General features: G+C 36.3%; 1 protein-coding gene across 5 annotated transcripts in view; it reads right to left on the reverse strand.

Moving 5' to 3' along the window:
• Positions 1-4,277: 4,277 nt before the first annotated feature.
• The window catches only part of Sfmbt1 (Scm like with four mbt domains 1), a 130,460-nt gene continuing 112,286 nt past the window's right edge, over positions 4,278-22,451 (reverse strand). For all 5 annotated transcript variants that reach the window (XM_071618760.1, XM_027947821.2, XM_071618759.1 and 2 more), the window contains 9 exons: positions 20,797-20,839; positions 18,892-18,956; positions 16,316-16,455; positions 14,397-14,506; positions 13,434-13,609; positions 7,967-8,145; positions 7,546-7,791; positions 6,128-6,256; positions 4,278-4,951 (listed from right to left, as the gene is read on the reverse strand). In XM_071618760.1, the coding sequence (XP_071474861.1) occupies positions 4,811-4,951; positions 6,128-6,256; positions 7,546-7,791; positions 7,967-8,145; positions 13,434-13,609; positions 14,397-14,506; positions 16,316-16,455; positions 18,892-18,956; positions 20,797-20,839 (1,229 nt within the window). In that variant the 3' untranslated portion in view covers positions 4,278-4,810. The remainder of the gene's footprint in view (positions 4,952-6,127; positions 6,257-7,545; positions 7,792-7,966; positions 8,146-13,433; positions 13,610-14,396; positions 14,507-16,315; positions 16,456-18,891; positions 18,957-20,796; positions 20,840-22,451) is intronic.

A 22,451-nucleotide genomic window follows, 5' to 3' on the forward strand; every position in this document is an offset into this window, starting at 1 on the left:
TTAATTTTCTCAAACCATTTAAAACTGTCATAATATGCCACAAGTTTATACAAACTTATTTACCAAAAAGAAAAACATAAATATTCATCCAAAATACTTTAAAAATATTTTGAAGTATACCATCAAACTGGATGGGAGTTTAATAGGTTTCCTGATGCATATTTCCCCTTAAGTGTTCTTTATCTTCAATGCATAACTTTTGAAATTAAGAGGAGAAACAGAAAGCAATAAGTACTTAAGTTTGTTCCAAACAAGCAGCTTAAAAAAAAAAAAAAAAAAGGCAAGATACATTAAACAAAGTGCATCAGTTCCATTGAGTTAGAATTAGAAAGAGGCCTAAGGACAGTGCTGTAACCAGCCGGGAGTCCCTCTCTGACAGGCCTCTGATTGTCTTTAGAAATACTTGAAAAAAGGAAGAAGGGGAGCAGGGGAGAGGAAAAGAAATGAGCACTTAAAATCTCAAGAGAAACATTCATTCAAACTAACTTTCACCAGGATCCTTGCAAAGGAGTTAAGTGACCACACAGCTTTAATTTTGTACTTTGTAATCTCCCTCAATCATATGCTTTATGACTTGATTTGCCCCCAAAGCATCCTTTCAACACTATCTGGCCACCTTCATTCTGCCAAGCTAGGCAAGCAGTTAGAACAAACCATGCAGAAGCCTATAGGCCTGAATATTCACACATCCTGAGAACAGGCACCCCCATCCCATCAGCAATGGTGGCACCATTTTACTAGTTAGCATCCTCTTTTAACCCCATGGCTCAGGTCTAAGCTTTACTGCTGGTGTTGAAGATTTGCCCAGCAAGGCTGGGGCTTGTTTCTCTTTTACAACATTCTTTTGTGATAGGCCATTGCACCAGGACAGAGCAGTCAGAAAAAGCATAAGGGGAGAGAGTTTTAGGCCTACTTCTCATCCCCTCAACCCTCTACTCCCGGTTTTGCTACTCTTGTAAAAATCTGACTTCTTAAACATTGTAGCCAAGATAATCAATATGCACTTTTTAAAAAGTGCACTACCACTATCTTCTATACCTCACCACTAAGGCTGCTTCCAGAAACAGTACTTGGTCTGAGACAAGTACTAAGGAAAAACGCCCTAAGAGAGTGGGCTTAAAACCACATCCATTTGGACTGAGCTTTGAGTTTAGAACTCTACACCAAAATTCCAAATCCATTAGGTACCTTATTTGGATAAATTCAAATTTCCTAAAGATGCACATTCTCACACAAGGATGTCATTAAAATTTACTAGTAAAATATTTAGAGTGAATAAAGTCTAGGAAGAAAATTATAGTGGCAGGAAAGTGACATTTCTTTTTGGTTTTGCAAAAACTGATTTCTTTTTTGTCCTACAGTTTCTAAACCAGCACCATGGATGACAACCCAGCTACTTACAATAAGACTCAGGACTAAAAATACTTAAAATTTAACAAGGGAGTACCTGGTCCTCACCAAGATTTATACTTCACTTTCATTAGTGGTGCCTTTTTCTTCATCTTCATAAGTAAACAGAATACTTTTCAACTTGTATGCATGCTCATACATGGAACATCCCTAATACATAGGACCAGAGTTCAAACCTAAAGCTTCCATAGAAATCAATCAAACCAGTAAAGGGGTGTCTTAAATGTAAGTCTTTGGTGATAGATGCCAAGTAAATGTAAGTGCTAGGGACAGTTTTTACAATGTCCCAATCTAGATTTCCTAATGTTCTGTGTCCTTTGGAAAGAGTTGTTGGCTTGAGAAAGGAATAGTTCTGAGTCCTACCTTATCTAGGGCCTCCTAGAGCTTTTAAAATGTATTCAGTACCACCTTAGTGAATGGATTGGTTCTACAAAGCAAGTAAAATGTATTCATGAAGAAGCTTTGGTTCAATGTCCTCTGTTTCACAGTGAGAATAATTTTACTTTCAGGAAAAAAGACATAAAAACCAAATTCTGAATGGCTTTCTATGTCTGTCTGTATCATAATTCAAAAAATATTTACCAAGATCACTGTTTCCAGAGGTTGGTAAATACCCTTTTTGACCTCATAAATTTATGTCACAGATGCCAGGAGCCACCCACATTGCTAAAATTAGGGTAAAAAGCCCCCATTAAGGCATTCCCTGCATTAGCCCCTTCAAACTGCTTCAATGAGAAAGATGGTTCACAAATAAAAAAAGTAGCTTAGTCCTCAGAAGCACACAAAATATAGTTAAAATGTCAGAACAAATATGCATGTGAAGTAAAAGATCTCCCTAACACATTGACATAGTAGTTATATCCTAATATTGGTAGGCCAACTTTTCCAGTTAAGGAGGATGATATTCAAATTTTATACTTAAAAAAAATGCCCTGTGCCAAATTCTCAATTATTCTCTCATATATAGTATCTGGGACTAGGGGCTGGGGACTATAAATCTTTTTTAAAGTGATTGTCTATATCCCAGTAGAAGGGAAGACATATTAAGGGAAAACCTACTCATTGTTCAATTTAAAAGCCAGTCTTTCTCTAGGAGAAAGCTAAGCCTGAATAATCATGGTGTAAACAGACAAGCCTGTTGTTCCCCAAACCTACCCAGATCAGAAACCACTCTGGGCAGTGTGTTTTCACCTTTCAGGGGATTTAGATCCCCATCTGTGAAGAGAGGTGGTCCTAAATTCTGTGATTTCTTAAGAAGTCAAGAAGACAGGCAAAATAACATATTCATTATTGTTACATTTGGAAAATGTCCTCTTATATTTCATTTTCCAAGACAATGATGTGAGGCCCTAAACATTAATTCCAGAAGTTTTGTGTTCCATTGCTCTTCCTCAAGGAACCCTGTCATGCCTTATTGCCTTGACTGCTGAGCTCTTGGGAAACGTTATTAAACAAGATAACCATCCCCTTAAAACCGCCTGCTTAGATGCTAATTGTTTGCTAGCATCATATATATGCTTCTCTTCTATGGATATACAATTAAACAAAATTTTAAAAATTGGATCTCTGAATAAGTTCAAATACATTAACTTTTACTTAAATGGAGCGTCTTTCCAAATATGTTAGTAACCTAAGCAAAGTTAATGCTTTTATCATTTGGTTGGAGAACTTGAGTTCTGGTGGCTCATGAATTATCCATTGAAAAGAGGATCCAGGCTGGACTGTTTGCAAAACTACACAAAAAGAGAGGGTGTTGGGTAGAGAAAAGGAAAAAACAAAAATCACAATCAGTTTAAATTTGTAATAATATTACCTTATATTTGTATAGTTGTTCAGAATTTACCCAGTTAGCAGTTTTAAAACATTTTCATAATTCTCAAGGAGGAATGATTAGGTTATAAATTTGCAGGTGACTAGGACAATTCAAACATAAATAAATAAATAAATAAACAGCAAAGCAAACCACATAAGGGAGGCAATCTGTGTATGTCTTTCCTCATTCTCTGTGTCTAGAACAGTATAAAGAAGTGCTGTTACTCTACAATAGCTAGCAATGCAATCGTAAGCGAAAATTCATCTGGAATTTCATGTCAATGTGAACTGAGTCCAAAGAAACACCTAAAAGAATACTGAGTGTTAAGTGAGAATCCTCAGACTGTAAAGTACATTCAATTTAAAGGTTTAGGCAAAGAAAAGCATATATGTGGCTAGGCAAAGGGATTTCCAGACTCCTTAACTACCTCTCAATCTTTATCCTATCACTGAGGACACTCCAGCAGGAACTCCATGCTCTGTGTCACCCCCCAAATCACATTTTTTCTTTGTGCTTCTACACTATTTACCTGGAGATACCTAGAAAGCATGGAAAATTGGCTTTACAGAGGATTCAAAGGAACATCTACTGATTCACACAAAGGACTCTAGGAATGAAACAGAGGTAGACAAACAAATCTAGAGAAAAGTAAATACAAAATAAAAGCCATTTCCATCCCTCTGAGACCTAATAGGGAGACAGCAATTAAACTGAAATACCAACAATGCTTGTAAGCCTACTTAAACACAGGTATCCAGAACTGGGTCAAGATAAAAAACAATGACAGCAGAGTTCTTAGGGCAGGTCAGTTAAGAAACTGGTTTAAGTGTCCATACAATGTTTCTAAGAAAGCAAACAGTGATTTTTTTCTCCCTCCAACTTCTGTCATAGTATTAGTGTTCACGAAGCTTAAAAATGACATCATACAAAAAAACCTCATTCGTGACTGTAAGCTCAATTATCAACAGAGGTAGTAAACAAAGGAACTCTTAAGAATAGATTTTAAAAATGGATCAAAGTGTGACTATACATTCAAAACCCTAGAGCCACATAATCATCCCCAAAAAGAATTGTTTTAATTTTAAAAAGCTTAAAAACACAATGACAATGACAAGCACTGATGTGCCTTAGGCAGAGTCCCAAATCAGTGCTGACTTAAAGCTATGTCCTCTCTTTCCAAGAAAGAGAAAGCAGAGAACAAAGTTCAATCTACAGTGGGAAGGAAAGAACAGAATGAAAAGAAACAATCACATCAGTGCCATCCAGCTGCCCAGATAATTCTTTGTTTTCAGGCTACACCACTGGAAATGCTTATTCTTCTTATGAGTTTTTTCCTCACAACCTTTATTTTTTTAAAAACTGTAATCTGCTGAACATGAAATGTCCACATTTCCAATGGCAGGAGAGCCATTTTTGTGCCGTTTTTGCTTCCTTGGTATGGGTCCTCCTTCCCTGAAAGTGCAAAGAGAGCAAGCCGACACCTGCAGGGCCCAGAGCCCCAGGACTATTTCAGCTCTACTTCAAGAGCAGGGCGAAGGATTTGCTGCATTTGTGCTTCAAAGGTCCAGCTTACTTTGGTTGTCCTTCTCAGTTGGCAAACTGCTCATAAAAAGCAAACTTGATCCTTTCTATGTGATGGCAAAGCTTGATGGCAGGGCCCAATTTTAAGTCCATGCACTCTTGAACAGTGGGAAGGGTAAGGAGCAACAGGGCCTGCCCATCAATTTCCTGTTAAGGCATAAAAATGCAAATTATCTATGATGTGCACATGAATGGCAGCTTGAGCATGACAGCCCCAATTCATTTTGGTTCTATCAAAACCAGAGTCTCTTTGTGCTTTCCCTTCATTACCTTTCCCTTTACACAAGTGTCACACATCTCCTTTTAAGTGGCTCCAATGTCCTCCACCTAAGGAAGCTTCAAAGTGGATAAGAAATTTTACCATGGATGAAAATCCATTCTATAGAGCCTCTCTGCTCAGCAGAAATTCATTTCAGTAAGCTGTTGAACCCTGTTAACTGGCAACTAACTGTGCTAAAAGAAATATATTTTTAGAGGGCTCTTTCTCAATCTGAAACAAAACATTAACTATAAACTTTAATATTCTCCTACTTTGTAACATTCATAAAAACATGATAAGCTCTTCAAAGATGTTCAGTTTTGAATAACTTCAATTATCAAAACAAAATTTATTTTAATTAGGGCCACTATTTGCTCTGTTTTTTTGGTTTTTTTTCCCTTTTTTGTGGTACAAGAAATTGAATCCAGGAACTCATGCATGCTGGGCAAGCACTCTACTACTGAGCTATATCCCCAGCCCAAATGAACTACTTGGGTTTCAGGAAATCTACCTTAAAACTGATTGTCACTGGGCTGGGGTTGTGGCTCAGTGGTGGAGCACTTGCCCTAGAACATGAAGGCACTGGGTTCGATCCACAGCACCACATTAAAATAAATAAATAAATAAACAAAATAAATGTATTGTGTCCGTCTACAACTAAAAATATTAAAAAAAAAAACCTGATTGTTACTTTACAGCTTGACACATGACAAATGGTATTTTTAAAAATAAGCCATTATTTTAATAAAAGATAAAATAAATCATTATTTTTTTTAAAAGATGAGAGTTAAGCAAGGCTTGCTTGATTTCAATCCATTTAAATACATGGGGAACAAAACCAAATTTCTGAGAAAAATGGATGGATGAAAATTTGCTTCAACCATGAGGCAGGTTAGATAAATAACTTCTAATCATCTTTTTTCCTCCCCAAACGGGAATTAAACAATGCCTTAGTTTTGGATCAAACATTTTTCCTAAAACTTATAAATAAATTGTTCACTATTACACAAATAGTTCTTTGCTAAAAGACAATATTATTATAGATTACAGGTATCTGCAATTACCTGGTCTAGGAATATTCTTGCTAATGGAGCACAGTCCGTGGATCTGATGAACCGAACGACATCTGCCACGCTCCACTTCAGGGGATTACTATCCAAATGAAGCCTTTCAGCAACTTCAATCCTTATTTCCTTCATTCCCCACAACAAAATCAAACCAAAGGGTGTAAGAGCTATTTTATCTGAAAAAAGTCTCTCCATAAGTTAATAACCCTTCAAGACAGGATTTAAAGTGATCTTAGGACATGATTTCCCCCAACAAAGACGGAAAAACCCTACATGCATTAGATACTCAGGAAATTTATATTATAACACAACATTATCAAAAAGGAAGAATTCATCTCAGAGTTTCAGCACAAATAAGTGGGACAATTTAACAGAAAAAAGTTTTTAACCCTCCTATTTGTTCTTGGTCTATTTCAGCTGGTCTCTGCTAGAGTACTAAAGTGAATGAGATGGTATTTTCAATGAGAAGGCTAACCAAATTGTCACAAGAGACCTTTTATTGCTCTTGCTCACGGTACATTTTAAAAAAGTAATCCATTTTTAAAATAATAATTTCACACCATCCCAGCACTGGGGTGCCGGGCTATATCCCCACCCCTTTTTATTTTGAGACAGGGTTTCACGAAGTTGTCCAGGCTGGCCTCAAATTTGTAATCCTCCTGCCTTAGTCTCCCAAGTTGCTGGGATTACAGGCAAAACAATAAAACAATAACTAAATTGCAATCTTATCTCTCACACACACACACACACACACACACACACATACATTATATAATATACATATATGCATATATTAAGTATAGTAAACCAGAATCAAAAAGATAAATAACTATTTCTACAAAAACCATACACATTATGAACATATTACAAGGCAATTTTCCTGGGCTGCGGTTGTGGCTCAGTGGTGGGGTGCTTGCCTGGCATGTGTGGGGCACTGGGTTCGATCCTCAGCACCACATAATAATAGATAAATAAAATAAAGGCATTGTGTCAAACTACAATAGTTAGGGAAAAAAAAAAGGGCAGTTTTCCCTAAATTAAATGACAGGCTCTAAAATAAACTAGCAATTAAGTTTTTTTAACTTAAGCAGCTGCTGAGAGATTGTGCCCCTCATAAATAGATGATCTCCTCCAAATAAAACTTGAAACACATGTAAATCACTGCCTTTGGAATCATTAGCTTGTATTAAAAGAAGTGGAGGGCTGAGGCTGTAGCTCAGTGGCAGAGTGCCTGCCTTGCACTTGTGAGGCACTGGGTTTGATCCTCAGCACCACATAAAAATAAACAAATAAATAAAGGCATGCTGTCTAACTATAAAAATTTTAAAAAAAAAGAAGTGGAATGCCTGCATCATTAACAATTAGATTCTAGAAGAAAATTAAAATGGGGAAAAAACCATTTTAAATAATTGTACCTTTGGCGAAGGAGGTTTATTTTCATCATCAGAAAATGAAAAAGTGCGAAGTTCTCTTTTTCTCCTTTGTCTGTCTGGGGGCAGTGAAGTGGATATCTCACTTTGGGTGGGAGAAGAGGAGCATGACTTTTTTTCGGACATTTCTGACTCTTCCTGTAGCTCATCCTGCTGCTCAGATGTACTATCCTCACTTAGGGAATCATCATCCCCTTCATCTGCATCATCCTCATCTTCACCCCCACTTCCCTAGAGGAAAAAGAGACAAGTCTCATTGAAATTCAGGACAAACCAATTCCTGGGCCACAAAAACATCTTCTATTGGCTGCAGATCTGAATTAGAACCACCTACAGATATTCTTTCTGTGTTCGAATTATAAAGCAGTGGTTGCTAGAGATGATGGGTACATTACAGATATCATACCTGGGGTGAGCCCACTGGGGTATTATCAACAGATGCAGAGGAACGTTTCTTCTTATGAACAAAAACATTTTTCCTTCTCTTTCTCCTCTTACTGGCTTTTTTCAGGGCACAAGCTAAGTTACTATGCCCACCAGGGGGCCTTCCAATTCTTTTATTTTTCTTCTTTCCATAATAATGTGCTAAATGTGGATGATAAAGAAAAATAAAAGTTGCTTTATTATTGCTATGCACCTTAAAACCACAAGAGAGTTTATTAACATAGCGGTAAACAGGTATAGTATATTTGACTGAGGCTTAAATTCCATATAGTGGAATAAGGAGATAAGTATTTGATATAATTAATACTGACAGGTGAATAAACCTGAATGATCCTCCACATATCAAGATATAGAACATCTTCATTAACCCAGTCATTCCCTCCCAGAGCAACCACTATTCTAATTTCCATGATGACAGATTAGTTTTATATCTCTATGGAGCCATACAGAAGGTAGTTTTTTAAAATATGTGGCTTCTTTTATACAGGATAATGTTTTCGAGTTTCATCTGTTATCATGTATACAAATTTATTCCATTTTGTTTGTGAATAGCATTCCACTGTAGAAATGTACCAGTTTATCTACTTTCTTATTGATGGGTACTTGGGCTGTATTTGGGTTATGAATATAATTTGTTTACAATGAACATTCATGTACAAGGCTTTTAATGTACATGTTTTCATTGCTTTGTATAAACACCTAAAAATATAGTTGCTGGATCATAGAGAGGACATATCATTAACTTTTAAAAAAATGTTTATTTTTTAGTTGTAGTTGGACACAATACCTTTATTTTATTTATTTTTATGTGGTGCTGAGGATCAAACCCAGGGCTTTTCATGTGCTAGGTGAGCATTCTACTACTGAGCCACAACCCCAGCCACATATATCATTACTTTTAAAGAAGCTACTAGCTTTCCAAAATGGATGTGTAATTTTACATTCCCACCTGCAAAGTATGGGAGATTTAGGTGTTCTACACTTTGCAAACCAGTAGTAGTATTGTCAGTCTTTCATTTCAGTCAATGTAGTGAGTTCTCACTTTAGTTTCTATTGTTTGTTTTTGTCTTTTAAAAGCTACTTTTATTAGCCAGGTAGCAAACACCTGTAATCTTAGCTACTCAGCAGGTTGATGCAGGAGGATTGTATCTTTAATGTCAACCTGAGCAATTTAGTACAACTGTCTCAAAATAATATTTTAAAAGTGTTGGGGATATAGCTCTGTGGTAGAGCACTTGCCTAGAACACAAGAAACCCTGGGTACAATCCCGAGTACTGCTAAACAAATAAAACAAAATATATTTTTTGTTGTTAATTGACACACAGTGATTGCACATATTTGTGGGGTACAGTATTTCAATGCATGTATACAATAAGTAATGATCAGATCAGGATAAATGGCATAATTATCACCTTGAAGATATATTGTTTGTTATGAACATTCAAAATACTCTCTACTAGCTATTTTGAAATACACAATTAGGTTTTGTCAACCATAGTTATGCTATTGTGCTATAAACATTATGAGTTATTGCTCCTATCAAACTGCATCCCTATGCCCATTAGTCATCCTCTTTCTATTCTCCTCTGCCACACCCTAATTCAGATTCTGGTGATCCCTATTCTATTCTCTATTTATATGAGATCAGCTTTTTAGCTTCTAAATATAATTGAGAACATGCAATATTTGTCTTTCTGTGCATGATTTATTTCCTTTATAATGTCTTCCAGTTCCATCCACGTTACTACAAATCTCATTGTAGTTTTAATTTGCAAATTTCCCTGATGACTAATGATATTGTACACTTTTTCATGTGATTATTGGACACTTGTATATCTTCTTTCTTGAAATACATATGCAAGTCTTTCATTTGTAGTTTTAAACTTTTATTTCATTTTTAATTTTACTTGAAAAATTTTTTTTTGGTTCTGTGGACTGCATGCAGGGTCCTCACTCATATGCTAGATAAGCACCTACCTCTGAACTACATCCGCAGCCCTTTTTGTTCCTAAATAGTTTATTGAGATATAATTCACCTAACATAAAATTCAACAGTTTAAAGTGTATATAATTCAGTGATTTTAGTATAAATATGTTGTGCAATCATTACCACTTTATAATTCCAAAACATTTTATTTTCTTTTTCCCTCCTTCTCGCCTTCCCCTGGGGGTGAAACTCACATAACATACAAATGACTATTTAAAAGTGTATAATTCAGCTAGCCGCATTAGCACACATCTGTAATCCTAGCTACTTGTGAGGCTAAGGAAGGATGATCTCAAGATCTCAGCCTTAGCATTTAGCAAGACTCTGTCTCAAAAAAAGGAAAAAAAAAAAAAGGAGCTAGGAGAATAGCTTAGTGCTAGCCCCTGGGTTCTATCCCCAGTAACAGAGGGGGAAAAAACCTCCACAATTCAGAGGTATGTAGTATATTCAAAATGTCAAGCAGCCACCGGATGTGTCATTTTAAAATTCCCCTTTTTATTATTAAGTTGTGGGATTTAATATATTCTGAAGAGAAGTTCTTTGCTGGATATGCATGTTACTTTTAAGTATTTTTTTAGTTGTCGATGGACACAATACCTTTATTTATTTTTATGTGGTGCTGAGGATCCAACCCAGTGCCTCACATGTGCAAGGCAGGCACTCTACCACTGAACCACAACCCCAGCCCCTTTTCTTTTTTTAAAATAGTATTATTGCTGGGTGTGGTGGCACATGCTTGTAATCTCAGTGGCTTGGGAGGCTGAGGCAGGAGGATCACAAGTTCAAAGCCAGCTGCAGTAACTTAGTGGGCCCTAAGCAACTTAACGAGACCCCGTCTCAAAATTAAAAATAAAAAAAAAGGCTGGAGACATGGTTCAGTGGTTAAAAGCACCTGGGTTCAATCCCTGGTACCTGCCACCCCCCCCCCCAAAAAAAAAAGTATTGAAGAGCAAAATTTGGGGATGGGGGGTACTGGGGATTAAACTCAGGGGCATTCAACCACAGAGCCACATCCCCAGCCCTATTTTGTATTTTATTTAGAGACAGGGTCTTACTGAGTTGCTTAGCACCTTGCTGTTGCTGAGGCTGGCTTTGAACTTGCAATCCTCCTGTCTCAGCCTCCTAAGCCACTGGGATTACAGGCGTGCACCATTGCACTTGGCTTGAAGAGTAGAAGTTTTTAATTTTGGTAATATTTAACTTATTAATTTTTCCTTTATGTTAGTGTATTTCTGAGTCCTCTCTAGGAAATCTTTGAGTCCCCCCAAATCTTTCTAACTTGAATATATTCTCCTTGTTTTCTTCTTTACAGTTATAGCTTTTACATTAGGTCTATAATAGATCTTAAATTAACTTTTATATGAGTTATGAGGTAGGAGTTAAAGAGTTGTTTTTTTTTTTGTTTTTGTTTTTCCTATTTGTATGTCCAGTTGTATTAGTCCCATTTGTTGAAAAGAATCTCCTTTCCCTATTAAATTCCTTGGTCACCCTTGTTGAAAATCATTTGACCATATAAATTTGGCTCTATTTCTGGACCCTATACTCTATCCCATTGTTTTATTTCACTACTCTTTTTTTTTAATATTTATTTTTTAGGTGTAGATGGACAACAACACAATGCCTTTATTTTTATGTGGTGCTCTTTTGATACTGTAGCTTTATGATTTAAAAATAGAGAAAGTGAAAAGTCCTTCAACTTTATTCTTTTCATTTAAATTTTAGAATACATAGATATTTCAAAAATGAAATACATAGTCTATCTCTGGGTTATGGATTAAGGCAATATCAAAACATAATTGGGGCTGGGGTTGTAGCCCAGTGGTAGAGTGCTTGCCTCACACGTTGGAGGCACTGGGTTCAATCCTCAGCATCACATAAAAATAAAATGAAGGTATTGTGTCCATCCACAAAAAATATTTTAAAAAATATATAATGGAACTTTCTACACAAACGAATTCTTCTTAAAGGTTAAAGTTCATTTATTATCATTACTAATTAGGAAAAAATTACAGATGCTCCTAAAATCTAGGCTAGTTTCAACTGTATCATTATGAAAGATATATTCAGACAAAAAGCATAATAAAATTCACAAATCTTCAAAGGCCCAAAGTGTTATATGTGCATTTATCTGAATAGTATTTTTCATCTAGCTCCTAATAGCTCTAATTTTCCAAACTCTGATACAATAGACTAAAATAATCTATACCCTTACAGAGTTTACAATCCAATATATACAAACAGAAACTCGAAAGTTAGACTCTTACATGATTTTTTAATTCAAATATTGATTAGAAAGCTTGCCATGCAAGGTCTAAGCCTTGGATCAGCAACATCAGTCACCTCAGGGAGCTTGCTAGAAAGCAGACATTCAGGCTCATAGACCCACACCTCTAATAACCAGAATCCATTTTAACAAGATCCTCAGGTAATCTGCATGTGCCATAAAGTTTAAGAGGCACACAGCCCTAAAAGAAATCTTTTCAAATTTAACACAGTAAACTCCTCATCTGTGTTAATTCTCCCAAGTGACAGAGGGCTTGTGGGATTTAAAGAAAAGCAGGATCAGAATTTTAGCTTTGGGTAACAATGCCTTAATGAGGCTCCCACCTGAAATTTCATCCTACATGACCCCATCTCAGTTTCATAAAGGAGAAAAGATAAGGACAGAGAGGAAACAGGTGTCAGCATACTTCAAAGTGAGACTACAACTTCCTCCTCTCCTGCTATTTATGCCTCTGCAACCGCTGGGCCTACTTCGCTGCTCTTCACAACACTGAGAAAGCTCCTGCCTCAAGCCTGTGCCCTCAATACCCTTTCTACCAAGATGTCTGCACAGCTATGTTCTTGTTTCCTTCAGGTGTTCCCTGTCAGAAGACTTTCTTGATCACCTGTATATACAGCACCCCAGGCCTAGCCTTCCTCACTCCTCTACTGCACTTGATCACCTTGCTTTATTCCCTACCTCTTGTACTTAACTCTCTATAGCTGTTCATTTATTATCTATCCCAAATTACATGAAAACTCAGGACAGGAATTTTGTTTTATTAATATATGCCAGTGCTCACACAGTAGGCACATAATAAATACCTGAAAATCATATAAATGAATGTCATATCCTATTTAATGCAACATCTAATTTATACACGGGCCACATGGAAGTTGGCAAACTAGGACCTATGGCCTATTTTGGTATGGTCCTTCAGCTAAAATTGTAATCGTACATTTTTAAAAAGGGTTCTTTAAAATGAAAATACAACAGAATAAAAAGAATATGTGAGAGAGACCACATGACCCATAGCATAGAATATTTATTATCTGGTCCTTTACAGAAAATGTTTGTGTACTCATGTTATATATAAGTATGTCTGCAAAAATTAAAAATTCCAATATATAAGGTATGGTCAGTTGCTATAATTAATATATTTGAAAAACATGACTTACTGTATTTGGTCTTTGTAAGTACAGAGCAGTTCTCAGAACATGTATCCAGAACCATCCGTGGACCAAAGAGGTTAGGACAGCATTCCAGTTTAATACAGGTTTGCCGGCAGAATTCAGTTACCCGATCTGCTGTTTTCACTATTTCAACAGTAGCCCGATAACTTTTTCCCTTATATCTACCGTTGGAAGAAATCAGATGACAGATTTATTTAGCCAGTGATTATACAAAGAAAAACCAAGCATACTAAATAGCTGAACAATATTTTTTTGTTCTTAGAATATTCTGAGTCCTACCGAGTTTGAGGTCTCTGAAAACAACATTAGACTTAAATCTAGTAAGATGTGACAACTAAAAGCTGAGTTATTTAAATGAACAAATTATAATATTTTATTTTTTAGTTGCAGTTGGACACAATACCTTTATTTTACTTATTTATTTTTATGTGGTGCTGAGGATGGAACCCAGGGCCTCGCACGTGCTAGGCAAGCACTCCACCACTGAGCCATAACCCCAGCCCTGTGAAGATTTTCAAATAGTAATCTCACTAATTAGTATAAACACAAAAGTGGTGTTTCCTTAAGTCTTTCTTTATTAGTGGGTAGTGATCCTCAGAAGGTGGTTCAAGGATATAGTATGACTTGCCAATTGTCATCCATGCACGGTCAGAAAGTAAGAGTCAACTGGAAAATTTTATGTCTCTTGAATCTAATAGGAAATTGTTCTTGCAATTTTGTGTCTTAAATTTTATATTTCTTATAATTCATTTTTATCATATTTTGTAAATGTTTTGATCCATGACAGAATGGAATCTAAAAAAGAAAATCAGCTTGGTTCTTCACCACAAATAAAAGATAAAGCAACACCACCCTAGAAAACATAAGCATCTGACGTAATCCACATAAGAACTGATTCTGTGACCTGTTAAAGACAAACAAGAATAGAGAGCAGAGGAATCTACTCACTTGGCTTTTAGGACTTCTCCACATCCATGCCACACAGAGTCTTTGTCCAATTGGAGCTCCCGAAGGACACGACTGGGTTTATAGGCTGCATTTATAAGTAAAGTGAGGACCTGAACTCGGTTTTAAAGCAGAAAGAAATATGGGTAGGGAAGGAGAAAAACAGATCATTAGCACCATGGCACTCTTGCTATCCCATAGATTGTTAAGACAATTGTTTAGAGAATAATTCTAGTCACATTAATTAAGATTAACAAAATAATAAAACCAAACATATGGTAGTTGCCCAAAGTTGCAAATAAAGAATAACAGTCCTCTTAAACATTCAAAATGCTATGGTCATGAAAAAACAGGCACCATAAATTTTAAAGTACTCTAGCACATGCTTCTAAAATGTTTTCCCAGTTGTAGCACACACAGAAGATTACATTTGTTTGGGACACTAAAAACTATAGACAGCTGAGCCTTATGGAGACTTGAGGAGTGTGGCCCAGAAGCTCTAGCTTCCCCAGATCCTGCAAGTTGCTACCCTGAAGGCTTAAAAGTTTGATAGATCCTCAAATCTGTTATCCACAGTACAGCACAATGGCTGAGAGGCACTGCAAGTCCAGCAGATGAACAGCTTTATCATGAATAGCTTGGTTCTTGGTTAATATCACATAGTCTCCAAGTCATAGACTTATTAGTTCACATCACACAGTTCTCATGTGGTGTCTGACAGAACACCCCTCCATGCTGACAAAAGTAGAAGAATTACTGCCATGTGAAGAATTACTTAGATGAATGTTTTGAGGGGAGTAGAAATAATTATGTGCTCAATATGCTGTCCAGTACTTAACTTTATCTACGGTCAACCAAAGTCCAAAAATATTAAGTGGAAAATTCCAGAAATAAAAGTTTTTAAGTTTTTAAATTGCACTATTCTTCCTGGGATATGAATCACCCCTTTGTCCATAGTATCCATCTGTATACACTACACATCTGTTAGTCACTTAGCAGCTGTGCCAGTTATTAGATCAACTATTGAGGTATCACAGAGCTTATGTTCAAGTAACCCTTTAAGTAGCCTAATGCCATATCACAATGCCTACATCATTCCCTCATCTCATCATGTAGGCACTGTATAAGCTCAGATCATTACAATTAGAAAAGTAAATATAGCACAGTAAGATATCTTGAGAGATTCCACATTCATATAACTTTTATTATAGTATATTGTTATAATTGTCCTATTATTCATTATTGTTGTTGATCTCTTATTGTGTCTTATTCATAGGTACTGATTTGAATGTGTTCTACCAAAATTCATGTGTTGAAACCTTGGTCCCCAGAATGATAGATGTGGGAGGTGATGAGGTGATGGGACCTTTAAGAGGTAGAGCCTATTGGAGATACACAGGCCATTTGGGGACATGCCTTTGGAAGGATTGTGGGACCCTCGTTTCTCTCTGGCTTCCTGTTTGATACTGTGATCTCTTTCTCACACAAGCATTCCTGCCATGTAATATCACGAACAGCAGCCAAGAACATCACGAGAGGCTGATCTGGAGCCACCTGTCTTGGAATTTCAGGCTCCAAAAAATGAGCCAAATAAACCTCTCTTTCCTCATAAGTAGCTTGCCTTGGGTATTCCACTATAGTAACAAAAACAAAACAAAACCCAACTAATACAATAGGTATGTATATAAGGGAAAAAACACAACATATAAAAGGTTTGGTATTATCCATGTTTTCAGGCATTCACTAAGGTCTTGGAACACACACCACATGGATAAAGGATGGGGAATACTGTATATGAGAAAAGTTAGTAACTTTTTATAAAATCAAGAGTTCTCAGTTCTATCAAATATGGCTCCTGTATGAATGAGCCCTAGGAGACTCCTTATATTTCCAAATTCTTCTGCTCTAAGCTAGAATCTTACCTCTCTGAGGACCAGAACACAGTTTCCAGGTCCTACACATTGAGGCAGCTCAGCAATTCTTCCTTTGTTAAGATATGGCCCTGAGAAGCAACGGTGGTTGAAGTATATCTTTGGACAGCAATATTTTCCATTAATCATAACTGAGAAATGAAGTAAAACAAATATTAAGAACAGTCATTCTCTATCCCATGTTTCTAATGCTGAATTACCAGGAGCACAGGGGTGGGAACCAAGCAAATAAACCATTAGGTTAGTTTGGAGATTATGTGTTTTCTTTTTCTATGATTCTTTTCCTTTTCCCTTTTTCCCTTCCCTCCCTCTTTCTCTGAAGTGGTGGGGATCAAACCCAGGACCTCATGCATTCTAAGGAAGCACTCTACCAATGAGTTACATATTTTGAAGCTTAATATAGTGTTTGAGAATGCTCTTGAAATAATTTATATTTAGAAAGCTTATACTTACCTTATACTAGCCTTACAGAGGTCATCACTCTACTGAAATCAAACAAATGTCCTGAATTACATGCTCATTAACTCCTGGATTGAATGTAACACTATTCTAGAGCCCTTTACTTCTAACAATAAAGAAGTAGAAAATGTACTTCATGAACCAATGATGATTCCTGACAATCAACAATTTTAGTTCTTCAAATACCAACTATTTGATAATCTATTCAGGAATATTTCTAGGAATTGACACTGCATATTATCCAGAACTAAAGTTTGTCTTCTAAAACCCACCAAACAAATAATCTGGCAGATCTGATACCATGTGAATTCTCCCATCTCTGGGATTTCTCAGAGGGCTGAAAGTGTGCTGTGCCAACATCTCTGGGTTCCTTTTGTGTGCAGTGGGTGCAACAAGGCTTTGACACCAAATTCAAATATTTTCTGAATAAATAATGTTCTTAAATTTTTTTAATAATTCCTCACAGCAACTGACATTTCAGCTACTGAATGTAGAAAATTTAAAAAGACATTAAACATCTTCATTTGATATGCAGCAGAGGCTCCTTTGATGGATACTGCTCTTTTATCCACCATTAAGGAAAGCAGGTGTGTGTACAATGTCCACTATTGACAGGACTTACATTAATAATGTTCTCTCTTTAATTAAGAATGCAGTCTTGGGGCTGCAGCTGTAGCTCAGTGGTAGAGTGTTTGCTTAGCATGTGTGAGGCACTGGGTTCAATACTCAGCACCATACAACAATAAAGAAATAAAATAAAGGTATTTATTGTGTTCACCTACGACTAAAAAAATTAAAAAAAAAAAAAAAAGAATGTGGTTTTAGCATGGTGGTTATCTGTCAGCATCCACTTTTCTATCTGAACTCTGCCACTCTGCCATCTAGATTCCTCTTAGCAGAATTAAGGTAGTCATGCCTCTGTTACTAAGGAATATTGGCAGTTTATAGCTCTCAGTTACAAGTCTGTTCTACAGTTGCCCTGATCTGGGGACTGCCCTCAGTAGGAAAGAGCCATCTCATCCAAGGTCCCATTCCTTTTGAGGTAGAGAGAGCTGAAGTCTACTTCTAATAACAAGTAATGAGTGGCCACAAAGCCTGAATTATGGACAACTATGTGCTTTAGATCAGTTCTAAGGCTCCTTGTGGGAGGATAAGAAACTTCTATTGCAACTACCTTGTGCTTCAACTTCTCTCTGTATGCAAACCTGCTTCCTTCACTCCTTCCAGAAGTTGTTACCAAAGCACTCCCCAGTCAGACTCCTGCATGCAAATATCAGAGTCTCATACTGTTTCCCAGGGAACCTGAACTATAACAAAACCTAAACCAAGATGACTTGGCTGTGGTCACATATAAGATATTAATGTCTTAGTTCTGAAATTGCAGTAGGCATCAAAATGGCCAGCAATGCAAAAAAAAATAAGTAGTCAACATAGTCCCAATCTTCTGGGTATAAATGATGTAATAAAAAGTTAATGGGTAGAAGAGACAAATGTACAGGTTTTGAACTTGAGAAACAGTTAAGTTCCATTTCTCAGCCTTCCACTCATATGCAATGTGAGCTCTCTTGAGCTCTGGTTTCCTTTTTAGAGCACCTGAACACCCAATCTGTGCTAGAATATACATAATCATGATGCTAAGCATTACACAGCCAGCACAGGAGTAGTCAAGAATAGTTCCAGAAAGACCCTGGACAAAACATAAACTTCTAGCAAGGATCCTTATATCCCTTATCAGACATTGCCTCTGATACAATTGTAACTGTAAAATTTACATATAAAGAGTTAACCACCTCTCAAGCAAAGCTTAAGAAAGAGCAATGCCTGGAAAGCCTCAGGTTCTTTATCCCAAGTCTGGAATGGTAACATCAACCCCCAGAGTCTTTGGCACCCAACTGCTAATGAGTGAAGAACACCTATAATTAGAAATGGGTAGAAATATCTGCCTACAGGTGATTATAAAACTAAATACATCTTAGACAGTTATAACTCCAGGGTCTCAATTAGGAGGCTCCTCTATGAAGCCACATTCTATAAATCAAATGTAAGATACAGTCCATGAAAAGAAATTAAAGGTCCTCTTCGCTATAAGATATAAATGTTTATCATACCTGAGTCTGTGGAGTTTGACTCCTGACTCTTCAGACCCTCGTGGATAGTCCTGGAGGATGGTACTCTAGGTTAGGAAAACACAGCAAACAGTGAGATCAACCTTAAGATCAGCTAAGCATGAGGGTTCGTTTCCTTCAAATTTAAGACAGCAAATGTGGCAGTCAGCATAAAGTCCTTCTTTCATCATAATTTTATTTAACAACAGCAATTGCTTTTCAAATTGTGTGCAAGATTTAATGAGTCAACAATCTGTGTTGTAAAACTGCTTATTCAGATGAATTTTACTTTCATTCATGTTTTCAAGAAATTATGAAATTTCTTGTGGGATTCCTAAACCACAAGTAAACTATTAATTTTTCAGCAGTCACAGAACAGAAATATTTCTTATGTCAATTTCAAAATTTTTAAAAAATTATTTTATTAGAGAAAAAACACAGAAACTCATTCTGTATGTAGCAATCCCTAAAATAGGCTAATTTACCTTTTTAGAATGATTCCTGGCTAAAGCTGTGGACTGGTCTTAACAACTAAGCTGAGGAAAAATCCAAGGCCAGTACTGTCACTGTTATCTTACTTCTGTATCTGAAATTCTTCCCACTTCTATTGTCAGTTTTTTTTTTTTTTTTGGCGGGGGGGGGGCACTGGAGGTTGAACCACTTTAACATTGACTATATCCCCATCCCATTCTATTTTTTATTTTGCTAAGCTGCTGAGGCTGGCCTTGACTTGAGATCCTCCTGCCTCAGCATCCCAAGACACTAGAATTGTGCCAGTTTTATTAACCATACAGACACAAAGGCAGTTATAAATAAATTATAAATTAGATAGCTAATAGAATTTTCTATAGAAGACATTGTATCCCTCCTGCCAAATTCCTATGTCAAAGTCTTAATCCTTACTATATTTGGAGGTCAGGCTTTTAGGATTAATTAAAATTAAATGAGGTCTTAAGAGTAGAGCCATAATCTGATAGTATTGGTGGCCTTATAAGAAGAGGTGGGAGAGAGAATAAGGGAATATAAATGAATGAATGAATTTCTTCACCAAAGGAGGACACCACCAGATGGTAGACATCAGCAAGCCAGGAAGAGGAACCAAATTGGCTGGCACACTGATCCTGGACTTTCCAACTTCCAAAAACAGGAGAAAATAAATTTCTGAGGTTTAAGTCATTCAGTCTGTGGCACTGTGTTTGAGAAACTTAAGCAGACTAATAGAGAATGCAAAATCTGTTGTTTAAAAACATAAATATAAACACAGAAAACTTTGCACTTTTAAGAGTTGAAGCCACCACCAAATAATTGCTTCTAAAAAGCTGTATGTAAAGATGCTACAAAGAGTTTCCTGGTAGGCACAAAGCCACTCTTCCAAGTATGTCATTTTTTTTTTTTTTTAAGAGTTGTTGTCTTCTACTTCAAGACACTGTGACAGCCAGCCACAGGTGGCACAAACCTATAATCCCAGTGGCTCGGGAGGCTGAGGCAGGAGGATGGTGAATTCAAAGCCAGCCTCAGGAACAGTGAGACCCTAAGCAACTCAGTGAGACTCTGTCTCAAAATAAAATATAAATATAAAAAAAAGGGCTGGGGATGTGGCTCAGTGGTTAAGCACCCCTGGGTTCAATCCCCAATAGCAAAAAAAAGACACTATAACAAATAATTTCTGACTACAATTTTTACTTTTCCTTCACAAATACTAGAATGGGGACTGTTATTTCCTTTCTTTTATTCAAATACAAAATATATATACTATAAGCAGAAGTATAAAAACTATTTAATTTGTATAAAAACTATCCAACTAAAAGACTATGTTTCCATCCAAGAAACAAACATGACTTACTTTTAGTTATTTCTGTATTCTAAATTTCAAACTTAACTACTCAGACATTCTATTATATTACTTACTGTTTTTCTGGTTGAACCACTGCAATTTTCCTCTGTTTATGTACTATAAGAAAGGGGGTGGGGAGTCAAGAAAAATAAGACAAAAGAAAGTTATATATGTATTGTTTATATTAACATATTTAAAATGGTAGCTACCTGCTACTTTATATAAGTTCTTATGTATTTGAATATCTAAATAAAGCACATTATTTTGGGTAGGAGTCTTTATACAAGGAGCAAAAATTGATATTTTCAAGGGTCCCTGGGTTAATCAATTCCTAGGAATATTTTCCAAGCAAAACTAGATATTCATGAGAAACTGGTTTGACAAAAGTACAAATCAGACCATTCAATGGGGGAAGGGATAGTTTTTAAAATATGGTGCCAGGAAAAGTGAATTCTCTTATCTTACATTGTATTTAAAACTGAACTTAAAATTGATCAATGATCTAAATGTAAGAGATAAAGCTATAAAACTCTTAATAAAAAAAATGAAAAAACTTCATGACTTGGTATTTGTCAATCATTTCTTAAATATGACACCAAAATTAGAGGCAATAAAAGTACAAAACACTAAAATTTGACTAAATTTTGTGCATAAAAGAGAATAAAATCTTATGCACGTCAAGAAAGTGAAAAAGAAACCCATGGAAAATATTTCCAAGTCATGTATCTAATAAAGGATTAATATCTCTAACATGCAAAGAGCTCTGACAACTCAATAAAGGATAAATAACCCAATTTAAAAATAGTGAAGGACTTGAGTAGATATTTTTCCAGAGACAATATACTAATGTCCAATAAGCATATAAGAAGAGCTCAACATCACTAATCATTAGGGAAATGCAAATCAAAACCATAATTTCACACCCACTAAGATGGCTATCAAAAAATGAACAAAGGAGTTGGGCATGGTGGAGCATGCCTGAAATCCCAGCAGCTCAGAAGGCTGAGGCAAAAGGGTCATGAGTTCAAAGTCAGTCTCAGCAATTTAGTGAGGCCCTAAGCAACTCAGCAAGACCCTGACTCTAAATAAAATATAAAAAGGCTGGGGATGTGGCTCAGTGGTTAAGTACCCCTGGGTTCAATCCCTAGCACCAAAAAAAAAGAAAAGAAAAGAAGCACTGGGGAGATGTGCAGCAACTGGACCTCATGTGTTGCTGATAGAGATGTAAAATGTAGCAGCTGCTTTGGAAAACCGTTTGGCATTTCCTCAAATCATGAAAACATAGAGTTACCATATGACTCACCATTTCCACTCATCAGAATGTACCCAAGAGAAATGAAGACACAAATCTTTACATAAAACTTGTACACTGAAGTTCATAGCAGCATTGTTCATAATAGTAAAAAAATGGAAACAACCCAAATGTTCATCGACTGAGGAATGGATAAACAAAATGTGGCATATCCATACAATGGAATATTATTCAGCTATATAAAGGAATAAAGTACTAACAGACACTAATTCACATGGGTGAATTCTGAATACATGCTAAGGAGATAGTCACAAAAGAGCACATATTATATGATTCTATTAATAATAAATGTTCAACATAAGTAAATCAATGGAGACAGAAAGTAGATTAGTGGTTCCCTGGGAAGGGGTTGGAATGGGATTTCTTTTGGAGATGAAAAATATGTTCTCAAATCAACTATGAAGCTAATAGCACAAC

The sequence above is a fragment of the Marmota flaviventris genome, chromosome 1 (genome assembly GCF_047511675.1).
Source record: "Marmota flaviventris isolate mMarFla1 chromosome 1, mMarFla1.hap1, whole genome shotgun sequence".
Classification (NCBI taxonomy): Eukaryota; Metazoa; Chordata; class Mammalia; order Rodentia; family Sciuridae; genus Marmota; species Marmota flaviventris.